Genomic DNA, 16,239 nt, shown 5'->3' on the forward strand with positions numbered 1-16,239 from the left:
ATCATTTTTTCCTCATGAGAGCTTCTTGCTGTTAGACATTTGCTAATATCTAGACTCAACTAGAATTATGGTTTTATGGCTGCATGGTTGTATGGCCCACTCTACCAGTGAAGTTGCAGGTACAGTTTATATCCATGTCTGTCTAGACTCAAATGTAGCCCTGACAATGCCTTAAATATGGATGCTGCTGCAAAGAGGCTACACATTTCAAAACAAGGATGCTTTACACAAATCCTCAGTCACAGCTGATCTATACAATCAGCACAGTTTCAAGATGGACACCCAAGGTTAGTGTCACAACTTCAGTATCTGACCAAATGTCTCCCCCTCTCACAGTGAAGCTGACCTTTGACCTTTTGGATATAAAATGCCATGACTTCATCATTTTATCCTGTTACACATGAGCTTGAGTTATGGCCAATATGTTTTGCAAGGTCACAGTGACCTTGACCTTTGACCACCAAATTCCAATCAGTTCATCTTCAAAGCCAAGTTGTGCCAGAGTTGAAGAAATTCCCTCAAGGCATTCATGAGATACCACATTAGTACGTACAGGCAACCCTAAGACATAATGCTTCCAGCCATGGCTATCGCTGGCACAGAGGCTAAATAAAAGCAGGTGAAAATCTTGTTTCGGCCATGACAGCCTCTGTTTGTAGTTTTCCCTGCGAAGCATAAAGCAGTTGAGAAAACCTGATTTTAACACAGTGTATATAAGGTTGTGTAAAAAAACTATTAAAATGCAATGTGTAAACTCTCAACAGTGTCCTGTTTGAGCCTGAATTCAGGGAAGAGAAGGAGGGCTCAAGAACTAACCTACAATCAGAATGAAGTCTGTATGTGTGTGTGTGTGTGTGTGTGTGTGTGTGTGTGTGTGTGTGTGTGTGTTTGAGAGTGTGTTTGTGTTAGCAGAGGCTTCATGGATCCACAGTACATCTCGTATTCCTGAAAGTATGCAGCAGCTGTACTCGTATAATTGACTTGATTTATCACCTCTCAGAGCACAGAGAGAAAATAAGAAAGAGGGGTAAACACACACACACACACAGTGCTACACTATCCTTGGTGTTAAGACATGCATGCTGACGGAGACCTGTTGACAAAGCGCTGGAGAGTAAAGCCAGACACATTATCTCGACAGGATATTAGTCTCATCAGACCATCATAAATTTGAACTGTGTACCATTTAACTCTCATTAGACAGTCAAGTTCTTTGCACTCACTAGCCCATCATAATTTAATACCTACCATAACATTATACTATCATATCTGTTGCACATATTTGTTTCATATTCTAACAGAAATCCAGCAAATTAAAACCAGAAATTAAGATGTACTTTTAACCTCTCGTTGCTCTTTTTTTCTTCAGACAACACTGAAAGAGACCTAAAGAGAGGAAAGCAGGGGATGCTAGAATAGCACATACTTAGTTTTCAACAAGGAATGAGTAATTGAATACTCAATTACATGAAACAGATGTTGAATCTATTTGTTCACTTGTTAAGTACAAACAGTCCCTCTGTTCTAAATTCCTGTGAAGTTGGGTAAAAACTGGAAGACTGTGCTGGCATGAAGATAAATAAGTGTCACAGTCATTAATACCACTTTTAACGACTTTTCTAAAATAGGATACTTTACTTTTAAATGTCCTAACATGAACCGCCTAGGTCACCACACCAAAATGTGCTCCAGTAACAGCAGGAAAGAAAAGTCTTTCCACAAACTTGATGCATATTTTTGCTAAAGAGTGATTTATAGTTATGGTAGTATGGAGTTCATTCAGTCATTGCTAGTCCTTACTGAAAAACAAATTTACATTTGCTGCTTTAATCGTGTCAAAAATTTTAGTGGTTCTGGTGAAACAGGATACAAATACAGTAGAGTTCCTCTTTCACCAGCTGAACTGATGAATTAGTGTTAATATTGGATCTTATTTAAATTGTTTGCTCTTTGCTATGAGAAAATAGTGCTAACAAATGAATCTCGTTGCCAAACAGCATGTTTAAATCAGACACAAGTAGGCCTCCTCGATTTGTCTTTTTCAGTCTTGGCTTAAAATGCATTTTAATTTCTAGTGCTGAAGCCTATCCAGCTGACATTGGGTGAGAGTCAGGGTACACCCTAGACAGGTCACCAGACTATCACAGGGCTGACACATAAGCCCTTTTTAAACAGAAATTGTGAAAATTTGCAGGAAAGCCCAATCGGTCTTCTTTCAGCATTAGCAGTATAAAAACAAAATTGGGGAGTGCAGCAAAATGCCGCCAACCAACCTTTGTTTATACAGAATGTGCCTTTTTCAGGGCAATGGGGGACGTGAGCAAGTAACAAAACGTGTAGCTCAGCATGTGATGTATACAGTGACGTGGGAGGGAAGCCGCGGCTGGTCAGTCCTTCTGTGATTCTCTCTTAAGTTGGCCCATTCTTCACCGTTCCCATCATCTGACAATTAATGGCCACTTCGTTTGCGAGGACAAGGAGGGGGCGCAATTCCTTGTCTCCCCAGTTGCTCATCTTTACAGTGTTTGTCAGGTTTGTGTTTCCCTCTTGCTACTAGCTGCTCGCTAATTCCTGCTATCAGCTGTTTCCTGTTTATCCACCACCAGTGGGTCACACGTGCAGCGTCAACAACAGCTCCTCCCACAAGTCATCAACAGCCCCTCCCGTTGCGGAAGGCTGTCTCAGTCTTTTTAACATAAAAGGGTTCTGCCAATATGTCTACCCTACGAGGTGGAACATTGGGCACCTCAGATCAATTCGCCAATCCAGCTCTGTGAGTCTAAACGCTCGCAGCTTGCCAGCAAAACGGCCCAACATTCGTGGAAAATCTGGCAGTGTAAAAGGGGCTATAGAGACAGACAACCATTCACACTCACATTCACACCTACGGACAATTTAGAGTCACCAATTAACCTGCATGTCGTTGGACTGTGGGAGGAAGCTGGAGTACCTGGAGAAAACTCACACTGACATGGGGAGAACATGCAAACTCCACACAGAAGGGCTGCCCTACCCAGAGGTTTAAACCAGGAACCATCTTGCTGTGAGGCAGCAATGCTAACCACTGCACCAACGCACTGCTGTAAACTAGTTTAAGTTAATTTTGTCGGTTTAAAAATCATCATTCACTCACAGATATTTCCCAAGACTTATCTGATGTTTTACCTCAATGTGTCGTTCAAATTTGTTGCCCATATGTCTGACATTCTGACTTGTTTTTTCAGACCTGGCGGGCTCATTTTACTTAAAAATGTAAGATTTTTACTGGCGGAATTTGTACTGATTTGGCCATAAAATGTCAATTAATATAAACTTGCTTTAGCAGCACTGGTAGTTACGCTGTCTGAAGTACCATAAGCACCAGTCATGCTGGGGCTGCATGTGGGAGAAGTCTGGTAAACTTTCCCCATGTGGGTGTTGCATCAGCATGCTGGGTGCCGTAAAACAAGCTATGTTAAATGTTGCGAGAGTAAACGACACTCACATTCAAGTTTATTTGTAAGCTGATCAGTTCACTGTTAACCAAAATATGAGCACATTCAATGTTCAAACACCACACTAAGTGGAGCTTACTTTTTACTATATACTGTAGGGTAACTTGTGTTTTTCAACAAGGGATTAATCCATCAAGTCTTGTTTATTCAAAGTATTACCTCACGATGTAAACATTATATTTAGTGCTATTAATTGGACTCTGCCGAGTAACTCATAACTGACGATATTAAATAAATGTAATGAAGTAAAAAGTACAATATTTCCCTCAAAACTGTAATGGAGTATGAGTACAAAATAGTAGGAAATAGACATACTGAAGCAAATTACAAGTACCTCAAAACTGTATCTAAATAGAGTACTTGAATAAATGTACTACTGTATTGTATAAACTGTATTTGTTTTGGTATATGTCTGTTGGTGAGGGGACTATCTGAGCTGTCATATCACTAATTTAATAAAAGCCATTATCAGTGCATATTGTTCTTATCTTACTGTTCACATGTTTAAATACCCCTGAGACGTGATTCACCACTTTTTCACATCTCTCACTCTATTCATCTTTTTCCTCTCGCATTCCTTCTTCTGTAAAATGCCCGTGGGTCCCCACTGTGCAAATAAGAAACTCTGGGGAGAAGAGGAGGAGGAAAGGTTCTGAATGGGGGCAGCACATGTAGACTTCAGTCCTCAGAAATAATGAGAACCATACATGCACACTTCACAGGACATTCATATCTCTGACATGAGGAGCTGGACTGCAACATACTAGAGTTATGCTGAATTATGTTAATCTGGTGGAAGTTAACTTGATTTATTTTGCTGGAAGCTTTGGTAGAAATTGGACAGATGCATGACGAGAATGTTGAGGTGAATCAATCAATTTACTGTAAAATATATATACAGTGTAGCCTGTTGGACGACACTGTAGCTTCTCAAAACTGGAGACAATCACTTTTGTTCTATTGTCTGGAAACCTCTAATTTTTTTCAGATTTAAGAGTCACATTGTCCTCCATGGTTAGAGCCAATGTGGTTAAAATTTCAGTGAATGCAATTTACAGCTGACTAAACTTATCCTCCTAACAATCATTTCAAGAGTTTGAAAAATGGTGTCACAATTTTTAACCTTTCCAAAGCCAAAAATATATGAGCAACAGTGTAAAGAATTGATTAGACCACTGCTGCAAATGTTAGCATGTCTGGCTAACTAGCTTACTACCTACAGTAGTAACACTAATGAGTGTTACAACCCCAAAAAAACTCCAAATAAGTTGGGACACCGTGCAAAAAACATAAATGAAAACAGAATGCAATGATTTACAAATCCTTTTTCAATCTATTTTCAATTGAATACAGTACAAAGACAAGACATCTAATGTTCAAACTGATAAACTTAATTTAGTTTACTTTTGTGTTACATCACCTTTTCTTTAAACAACAGCCAGTAAGCAATTAGGAACTGAGGACACTAATTGTTGAGGTTTCTTTCCCATTCTTACTTAATATGCGACTTCAGCTGCTCAATAGTCCGAGGTCTCCGTTGTCATATTTTGTGCTTCATAATGCACCACACATGTTTAATAGGAGACAGGTCTGGACCGCAGGGAGGTCAGTCTAATACCTGCACTCTTTACTATGAAGCCACACTGTTATAACACGTGAAGAATGTGGCTTGGCATTGTGTTGATGGAATAAGCAGGGACGATCCTGGAAAGGACGTCGTCTAGATGGTAGCATATGTAACTTTCAGCTTTCATGGCGCCTGCACAGATGTGCAAGTTACCCTTGATGCCATGGGCACTAAGATTACTCCATATCATCACAGATGCCAGCTTTGAACTTTGAGCTGGGAACAGTCTGGATGGTCCTTTTCTGCTTTAGCCTGGAGGCCACGACATCCATGATTTCCAAAAATAATCTGAAATGTGCGCAGCACACTTTTCCACTTTGTGTCAGTCTGCCTCAGATGAGCTGAGATCCAGAGAAGTCGGCAGTGTTTCTGGATGTTGTTGATATATGGCTTTCACTTTGAATGGTAGAGTCTTAACTTGGATTGGTAGATGCAGCAATTAACTGTATTCACCAATAATGGTTGGTCCAAAGTGTTCCAGAGCCCATGTAGTAACATCCTTTATATTGCGACAGCTCCTTGGCCTCTGACCTACTTTTTGTTTGGTTGCCTGGGATCTGGGGAGTGGCTCATTAGGAGAGATGGCTAACACCTGATTTGGTGTGAATGCTCACCTATTTATATTGGGGCCTGAGGATTCATTCTCTCTCTCCTCTTTGAGTTGCTTGGTTTGTTTGATCTTGGGTTATTTAGATTTTTGTTATCTTACATCTAAAGACATTCACACAACCACACACTTCAGACATTACTGATAACTGACATACACATTTAAGTTTATTTAAATAAATTTGTTTTTCCTACTTTAAAAATGTGTGGTCTCCATATTTTGTCATACCTTTGAGCCAGGTCTTGAAAATATGATGTTTGTTTTTAATTGAGTGCAGTCTGAGGAGTCAAAGGTCACAGGCATTCAATGTTGGTTTTCAGTCTTGCCTCTTACATGCAGAATCTTTTGATGATATTATGGATTGGAGAAATCTCTAAATTCCTTGCAATTGTGCTTTGAGAAATGTCAACTGTTGGCCTACTTGCCCACGCAGTTTAACCAAGTAACCATCCTTGCTTGTGAGCTACTGAGCCTTTTGAGGACACCCCTCTCATATCCAGTGATGACATTTTAATCTGTTACCTGTTTACCTGTGGAATGTTCCAACAGGTGTTTTTTGAGCATTCAACAACTTCGCCAAGTATTTTGTTGCTCCTGTCCCAACTTTTTTGGAACATGTTGCAGCATCAAATTCAAAATTAAAAATTTACCAAAATGAGTTCAGCAGTTTGAACATTAACATAACATTGTTTTTATTTATGTTTTACACAGTGTCCCAACTTGGACATTATTTTGTGGGGTTACAAGTTACAGTATGTTAGTGCCAACACTTCCACTGTACTTCTTCACTGTGTGCATACTGGTCCTTAAATAGCTAGCTAGCTACATTTGATAACATCTGCCAACAACAATCATTATTTTGGGATTGTCCCTGTTCCCAGGGTTCTGTGGTCTCAAGGTCCTAGTTCAGCCATGTGTTGAGTTTTGAGCTCACCTCTCTTGATACAAACCAACATTGTAGGAGACTGGTTCGGACTGTCTTTGCTGTTCAAATTGCAGGAAAAAAAGAGAGACGGATGTTTGAAATGCTCTTTGAATGGTAGAAATCCATTCAGCCACTGTGGAGATATCAATGTCCAAAGTCAAGAAAACTATGTTCCTGCAAATTTAAAGGTGCAGGTTTGAAGGAGTATAACATCAATAGGCTATACGCTGTAGGTGGTTGATGTCAACATACTGACCTAGTGAAACATAAACTAAGCATTTGATCTAAGGTAAAACATTGCTGAGATGAGTCATATTAAGAGCATACACGGTTGGGGAACAGAGGGTCCTAGGAATATACATATGCTTTAGTTATTTCAGACAGTAGAATAGACGGTTGCACGCTAGATTTTCAAAATTCTGCCAAATTCAAGGACACACTATCTTATAAAAAATATGAATTTTCTAAATCTGCCGTCATCAACTGCAAATGTGTTTTATGATAACAGCAAGCTTAACCGGCGTAGCAACAGTAGCTAAGGACAGCTCATTGTTTGGTGAAAACATTTGCTGGTGTCATTCACCCCTTGTTTCCAATATGTCTTAAAATATCAGAAAATATCAACATGTGAAAACCGCAAATTTCATTTTTGGAACAGAATATAAGACATAAATGTAGCTGTTATTCCTGTGGTGGAAAATAAACCTAAAAAAGCTGAATTCGAATGATAGTTAAAACCTTAAGTTTACACAGTTAATGACTTTTCCTGAGTCAAGAAGCTTTTGCACAATAACAGACATGAGAGAGATCAAAACAAGTACTCCTTTAAGTAATTATGCAAAAAGTCAAGGACTCTGGTCTCTAAATTATCCTGTCTCTTGACAGTCTGACAGCTCTCATGTTCACCTTGGACAGCCAACAAAACGTTTCACCATAAACTCACTAATTTGGACAAAACTTGACATCTCATAACAAGTCTCGTACCTTATTCTGTTCATGACACATAATGACTGTTTTTGCCCGGGGAAACTATACGAGCGAGCTCCAAGTGGTGGTGGTCGTCCAAGTGGTTCAAACCTCAGTGGCCGGGGGGAGCTATGGCATCAGACTGTCAATATATGAAGAAGGCCAGAACATGAAGTGATCGCGTATCACTAATGTTTATCTGGCAGGCAGGAAGGAGTCTGGGCTGGACAGGACTGAGTGGCTTCAGAACAACAGTTAACCAGCTCCATCTGTCCCGAAAATGTTCTCGAGTCCCTGATGTTATTGTCTTTCACATTGTTTGCTCTTCTGGTCTCTTTTGTGCTTTCTTCTTTTGACTCTTCTCTCTGTGTAGTACAATTTGTTTGCTTCTAATTTGATTTTCTTGGCCATTGTACATTCACACTCAAAATTTGGCGACCATATGAGTGAATTTTGAAATCAGTTTGTGCTTCTCATATGATTTTTGTTTTTAAGTTCTCAAGCAATAGTTCAATATTTTGGAAATCCCCTTATTTGCTTTTCAGCCAAGTCAAAGGAAATAATGAAATACAAAGCATTTAAAAATGTGTGTGTGGGGGATGTGCTGTTGGTTTTGTTTTAAGGCCCCAGTTTGATACTTGGGAAATTTGAAAATGCCATGTTTTTTTAATCTATTTTGAAAGCAGAGAAGCTGATTAACAAGTTATTATAAAAGCGATGACTATTATGTTTATCAGTGGGTGCTTTTGACCTGAATTCTTCTGTGATGTGTTAAAGGAATAGTTTGACACCTTGGGAAATATATTTATTTACTTTCTTGCTGAGCATTTGATGAAAAGATTAATACAACCAATGTAACACTTTGTCCTAACTGGATGCAACACCAGCAGGCATCAGCGACTAAATCAGTATGATTGCATTGTCTTCTATCAGAATGTCCCAACTGGTGCAGCTAGGGGAGCTCAAAGTCTCTGGTAAGTATTGCTGTGTTGGAGGCTCACCAGACCTTGGTAGCTAGTTAGCTTGTTGTGGAGCTGGTGGTATAAAATAGTACAGTAGCTACAACAATGACATCTATACCTGCGATAATAGCCTACGGTTGTCAGTATGATTAATAAGGAGAAGGCAGTCATGTTCCCCAGTGTGCTACAGTTGATAATTAATATCAAGGTCCCGTGCTACATTGTTTGCTGTCAGTTTGTAACAGCTGGATACAATTTTAGCAGTTGGTGGCTCAAAATCATAATATCCTCCTGAGACCCGAACTTTTGTATGGTATGCATTTTTAGGACCTGATAAGTATAAAAAAGTAAACATTGTCAATGATAATAAAGTCCCAATGTGCTCCAATGTCCTCATACCAGACGATAATAATGTCCCAATGTCTTCAACCAAGTACTTCCTAATTACCAGTGTCTTAGTTTGTTACTGTTGCCAAAATTGGCTTAGCGTAGCATAAAATCAAAAGTAGAGGGAAAAAAGTAGCCTGGCTGAGTCCAATAGGGACAAAAACTGCCCACTAACACCTCTAAAGCTCACTAAAATTAACCTCATATAGGAGACGATGAAAGGGTCAAAGTGGGTCTGATCCTGCAGATAAAACTGTAAAATAAAAACCTGACTCACCCCACTGTTTTTAAGTGTTCTCAGCATGAGCATTTGTGCATGTGTGTTTGTTTAACTGTGTGTGTATGAAATTAAAAATGAATAAAATTAGATCACGGTGGGGGATCTGGGTTGTTCAGTTCCAGCTAACAGATAATTGGATTTAGCAAATGAGAAATGAACATTAAAAAAACAAAACAAAACAGAATACATACTGTAGGGGGATTTTACCACACGTGAGAACTGAAGAGGAGAAAGTAAATATATTGATTAATCACTGATTCTGTTCCTCAGTATTGACCTTGGAGGACACCAAGTAGAGCTTTTAGCTTGGCTTCACATAAAAATCATAACATGGTGTTTTTTTCATGAGTCTTAAGATGAAATCATTTATTTTTGGATCCCTGTAGCTACACAGGTCCAGTGTAAAAACAGACTGTCAAATGTTAAACCCACAGCACTAAAAGTCGGACCCTTGAGATCAAACTGTCAGCTCTGGAGGTAAGAGCTGTGTGTATGTGTGTGTGCATCACTTCCAATCTCTCTTGTAATATGTCAACTGTCAAGTAAGAATTACACAGCATGCCCCTAAAATGAAAAAGTAGGTGTTTTGTTACAAGTTACAGTTTATGAAGATACACATGGGAAAACGTCTTTCTGGAATTATATTAGGCAAATTGTTGATCTCTAGCCTCAGAGCTTTGTTGAACATATTTCATGCCTTTAGCCCAAAAATCAAAACTTGATACAGTTTAGCCCTTTTGGCTGCCCTCTTGATTAACAAAAACCAGAGGATGTGTCCTACTGATTTTCAGTTTTCCTTTGTGTAAAATATTTTCTTTTCTTTAGTTTATAAAATAAACATTTTAAACATACTTTTAGCCTGGATTGTCTATATAATCTTAATCAAGAATCAAGGACGAAGACTATTTCGCCATACATAACATACTAGCTTCTTGCGCACCAATGGGCCCCATGTCATGCAGTAGGTGCCCTTTTTTCCTTTTCGCCCCTGCCCTTCAAACATCCTGAGTCCGTCACTGAGAGATTCACAATATTCATAGTGGATTTTAGTGTGTTTATCTGCTCTAACATATAAGCCACCATCTTTAGCATATCCAGCTAAGTAGCGTAAAAGGACAGTTCACTCCTCTTACCTGTAGTACTATTTATCAATCTAGATGTTTTCAGTGTGAGTTGCAAAGATGTCTGCCTTCTCTCCAATATAATGGAACTAAATGACACTCAGCTAGTGGTGCTCTAAGCACAAAAGTGCAATGTCTCTTTCCAGAAATCGTGACCTGGTTACTCAGGAAAATCCATAGACCTTGTTGTGAGCAGTTTCATGTACTAAACTACACCTGCTATCTGTATCACAGCACAGAAGGAAGCGTGCATCTACTGCTAGCTCACCTAGCACCACTGAACAAGCTAATGTTATAGCTCAGCTGAAGAAGACATGTTTATATCTCATGTTTCTACATACACAAGCCTCTCGTCCATGAGTAGATGCACAGTTCCCTCTACTGACTGTTATATACCGTCACAAACTGCAGACTCGTCCCTTCTCTTAACCAGCTGGTAGGGACCTTGCGTTTTCCAGGAATAAGCTTGGCTAAAACAACAAGCCTTACCCTCTGTTGCAGGCCAAATTTTGGCTTTTGTCGTGGCTCAAAAACTGACATCCATAGAAAATTTTGGTCTCTCTTTAAACCTGAGCATTTGCAGATTAATTGCAGGTTTTGTTAATTTGGTCCATTTTCTTTTATATATGGGCTTCTACCCTGTGTAGGTAAGTAGGCTATGTAGTTAAGCAGTTTCTTTATTGCTCTACTTTAGTTGTATTTATTGTTGTTGTGCTGCAGCCCACAGACAACATCAAGGGGAATTACAATTCATATAAGGATTTTACACAGGACTAGAATTAACCCCTTACAATTTTATACCTCTGCAAACCAGTCAAGTTGCAGATAACATCTATGTCTGCCTAGACTAATACCTAGCCATGACAGTAGGCAATGCTTCAAATATGGATATTGCTGCAAAGAAGCTACAAATTCGAAAACATAGATGTTTCACACAAATGTTCAACCTGCCAGCACAGAAGATCTTTACAATCAGCACAGTTTCACAATGGACACCAAAATTAGTGTCACCAATTCAGTACCCAACCAAATGTCTCCCCTTCTGTTCCTGAGATATGACACTGAATAATGGCTGGAAAACTGTGTTTGCAGAACATTATAATGTTGACCTTTGTTGAAGGTGACCTTTGTACCTCGTGGATATCAAATGTCATCACTTCATCATTTTATCCAATCAGACATTTGCTTAAAACTTTTGTCATAATCATTGTATTAATTCTTGAGTGATGGTCAAAAACCTAATTTGTGATGTCAAAGTGACCTTTGACCATCAAAATCCTGTTAGCTAAGTCTGAGTGGATGTTTGTGCCAAATTTTGAAGAAATTCTGTCAAGGCTTTCTTGAGATGGCATGTTCACAAGAATGGGATGGATGGACAGACATATGTACTGTAGGTACGTAGCCTTTGGATTCATGGAAAAACAATTTGAGTCAATGTACTGAAAACTCAGAAGTTTGCTGCAGAGAGTTTGATATAACACGTCTTTTCATGCTGCCATCTTGCTAGACTCCCTTTGGAAACTTTATATGTGCAACCCAAGAATGAAAAGCCTGACAGGTGTAGTAGCAACAGTAAGTCAGGGAGCAAGGTTTAGTGGACGTTTAATTGTTACTGATTTGAAGACTAAACACCATGCAGCCAGTATGTAGCTTAGCAGTTTATAAGGTATGTAAACTGTTACTGTGGTTTCATATACACAGAGAGGAAACATTAAACCCCAGGAGCACTGCACGTTAAAGAAGAGAAATACATGTGCAGAGACAGTGACCTATAAGGTACGGATGGATGAAGCAATGTTTTCATCAGGTCATGTGGAAGTTAATAAGCGTTATTTAGAATTTTTTTGTTGTTCTTTTTTTAGAATTTTGTTTTTTACTTTCCTTTGACTTGTGTGTTGCTGGTGATTAAAGAGACTTCATAGTCAATTAAAAGAACATCAATCCAGATTAAATAGAGGGAAATTGTTCAGTCTCTCTCAATCTCAAAAATGATTTCAATCTGGGGTCCATTTGCTCTTTTACCCAGAAATATTCCCCTTTGTGTTGCTGTAGCTTTCAAAAGAGCTCAAGACTCTGATCCTCTCAGTGACATAACATCCCGTATGGCAGACTAATTTTGTGTTAACCCCCAACATGTGTGGACGAATTTTTCCCACAGACAAAACTTCAATGGGTCTTGGGTCACACTGGTGCTCCTTCTGGTAAGTGATCATGCAGGTATGCACTGTATGCTTTGAAGCGTAAAAAGATCCGAGTCATGCAACAAACGATAAGTCAGCCGCGTGAGGTTTGTGACAAGAAAACTGCACATGCAGTGATTAGATATTTCTGACAGCCTGCAGCATGTGGTCTCAGTTTGCCCCTCTTTCTCTGAAACCTCAAAGATCCGTGTCTTGTAAATGATGTGAGGAAAGAACCGATCTTTGACGGTTCTTTAACGGTCAGAAACAGCCTTCAGATGCTCGAGGGCTGAAGTCTATTTGATGTGCACCACCCTCACATCGCTCATCACAAGGAGAACCACCAAACTGATGTAACAAAGGAAGAATAACATTTGTAGCACAAAAAAATAAATGTCTGTGGTTTTGGGGGTCATTATTGTTTCTTTCTTTCTACCTGAAACCAGATTGATGGTTTTGTAAGAGGTTTCGGCTTACCCTCACGGGACATGTACACATGCATAATGGTTTTCAAGTCCTTTTGATGTACACTAGGCAATGTGATCCCTCATCGTGTGTTGGAAACGGTGAGATTACGCTGAAAAGAAAAGCAGATCTACTGATCCTTTAAACTTCCCACAGCTCTTTGCCCAGGACATCGGGTGTGGCAGAGATATATGAGGCCCATAAAGTCATCAGCTCATAAATTTGTTCTTATATACTACGGATCATATGCACTGATGTATGTGCTTTTATTACAGCAGTGTTTCTTTGCTGTGACAGGAATGCAATTTACTACAGTGCAACTACAGTTTAACAGACTATTTATTTTGACTATACTGTTAATTTTATTGTGCTTGTGTATTTAGCATTCTCATTTTTTTTTTTTGCAAAATTTAAGTTATTTAAATTTGGGATCTCTTCTCAAATGAGTAGACTTTAAATACAATCAGTTGACAATATCTGTGTAATAAAGTCTGCGACTGGTAAGGTGGACCTCTCTGGTGGCGGCGTGCATGTACATACCTGAGCAAGCTTCAGATGGGAGTGATCGTTCACACTGAGTCACAGTTGTAAGACTCTGCGTTCTGAACAGACTTTGCTTTAGGTTAACTGGCATGTGTCCTTGCCTTTTCCTGAGTGCGTGCATGTCAAATATATATAAATAAATGTGGCCCATCCACATTTTCTGGTTTTAAAATCCAGCCCAGTTGAATTTGTAATTGAATAACCCTGTCTTAGTGCGTAATTATGATGTAATCATCTTATATATGACAAATATTTAATACACTTATGGTTTGTTTTCGATCTTTCTTTGCAGTATTCTGTCATACCTCTGATTTCTGCTGCAACAAAATGCAGTTTCTAATAAAGTGTCATAATTTGGTTTTAGAAGGAACATAAATGTGAGTGTTGCCCAGTGGGGCTTTGATAAGACAAATGAAATTAATCTTGGAAATGAGTGTGATTATTACAGGGTCATCCAGTTCCCATGGAAAATTGGAAACAGTCTGAAAACTGGAGCAAAATCTTTGCAGCTTTATTACTCCAAAGTATTTTTCAAATTAAATTTCTGTTAATGTCTCTGAATTACAGTTTATCAAAGCAGGATGAGAACAAAAACTTTTAAATATGGTTTAGTGGGAGAAGATGATAGGATGGGAAAAATATAAAACAGTGTCACTGGAATTGGAGCAGGAGTTTATTACCAGACTAATTAGTGGGAATATTACTGTAACATGAGTTGTTTCAACATGATTTTCCGCATGAAGTCTATAAAACACTTAATTTCACTGTTGAATCTTTTAGCAGACCACTTCACTGTCAGACCACACTGGATCAACTGACTCTGCGCTGGTCTGCCTGTGTGCATGTGTGGTCAAGCTCGAAGCAGAACATTAATGAAATCTCTCAACCAAAAGAGAGGCTTGGGATTCCTCACAGGATGTTATTATTTTGGGGGATTGGATAGTAAAAAATTCTTTCCAGCTTTGCAATGTTTTGTTGTTATTAAGCAGTCAACAGCATACTGTATATTAGAATCAAAGCGTAGTGACAGCAAAATGAACTTTTAATTTATTTGACTGTAATTTAAATATTTGTATATATGTTCTATATTTGCATAGTGTGAAGGAGCCACAACTGAACATGTCAGTGTGCAACCCTGTGTTGTATAATGACAAATACATTAATGTTGTATTAGAACAAAACTGGCGTAATACTTGGTGAATTACATCATAATAAAGGGGACCTATTATTCGTTCCTACGTCATTACATTTTTGTTCGATGATGGAGGTGCAGACGTTTCCAGTTGTCTCTCTGTCAGCTCTGCTAACTTTCTGCTAAGTTTATACTCTTATGTCTACTGTGCAAGTATTGGTGGTGCTTTTGGCTTTAGATGCTGGTGGGTTGTGGCTGTGAGTCACTCATCAGGATGAGGTAATCAACTCACCAGTCTGTAAACTCTCCTCCTGCCAAATTTTGCTAGCTATAGCTGCTAGCCAGGTTGAGGTTTTAAAATGTAAACATCAAGGAAAAAATGGAGAAGAATGGGCACAGCTGAACTAGCATCCTGCTAGCCATTATACAGGTGCTAAAAATAAACTGGACAACCTCTGTGCTGCATCAGTTTCCTACGGGATATCAGGAATTGTAATATCCTTTGATCCATTGAAACTTCGCAAAATCCTGGACAGCACTATTTGATCAGGTGTCTCTTAATCTATATGCTGATCTGACAGAGCAGAGGACTCTGGGAGAAAAGGAGAGAAGCCCAGTGCTTAACAGTGAATCAGAACAGGTGTGATGGTGAGAAAGTGAGGTGATGTCCTGTTCCTGCTGTGGATCACTGCTATACACCATTCATGCAGCTGCGGTGCGATGCCGCCCGTGTACGGGAGGAGCGACCATGCAGCCATCTTGTTGGAGGTGGGATGTGTGGACAGTTAAATCATCCCACAACCAGAAACCATGGATTACCAGAACCATCTGGAAACTTGGACAATAGCAGCAGCCAACAATGTAAGAAGACGCAAGACAAGACTAAACTACAGCGCACAAGTTAAAGGAGCTGATGGGATCACATTTCACTGGAGTTGTACCTTGTATAATTCCTTGTGAAAAATAAACAATTGATTGATTGATTTCCAGATTCATACTTGCATGAATCTACCTGCTCTGATTTGTCAGCATTTCGAAGTCTTCCGTATCTCGATGTCTTTGCAGCAGAGAACTGACTGTAACGAATTATAGTGGCACTTTCTACTGTGAAAAATCACCAATAAAAGCTTCTAAACACAACCAGACATGTTTGAGCAGTAAAATGATGTGAAATCAAACAGAAACTAATGGCATCAACATCAAGATTACATGTTTTGCTGACGTTAGCATTTAGTGTCATTTAGCAGTATAGGCTACCGGTGTATGTAGGGTGATTTACAATAGCGTGCCTGTTAATTGTGCCTTTGTACTGTTAATCAATATATCAGCACTTACCGGTTTTCTCTCCACGGTCTCCTCGGTCACCCTTCTCTCCCTTGAACCCTCTTTCTCCTCTGTCACCTGAGGACAAACCAGAAAAACACACTGAAAATCATACAGACTTTATAGGAGCAGAAATAAAATGTGAACTGGTGAAACATCACTCTCACTCAATCTTTCTCGTATGCCTCTGCGTTGAACAGCTGGCAGCTAAATGGTCTAGCAGATAG

The 16,239-nt window shown here is 39.2% G+C and overlaps 1 protein-coding gene across 1 annotated transcript in view; it reads right to left on the bottom strand.

The window, feature by feature from the left end:
• The window catches only part of scara5 (scavenger receptor class A, member 5 (putative)), a 101,741-nt gene that overhangs the window by 11,419 nt on the left and 74,083 nt on the right, over nucleotides 1-16,239 (bottom strand). The window contains exon 10 of the mRNA XM_033648188.2: nucleotides 16,025-16,090. Coding sequence (XP_033504079.1) covers nucleotides 16,025-16,090 — 66 coding nt within the window. The remainder of the gene's footprint in view (nucleotides 1-16,024; nucleotides 16,091-16,239) is intronic.

Source organism: Epinephelus lanceolatus, chromosome 13 (genome assembly GCF_041903045.1).
Source record: "Epinephelus lanceolatus isolate andai-2023 chromosome 13, ASM4190304v1, whole genome shotgun sequence".
Taxonomy (NCBI): Eukaryota; Metazoa; Chordata; class Actinopteri; order Perciformes; family Serranidae; genus Epinephelus; species Epinephelus lanceolatus.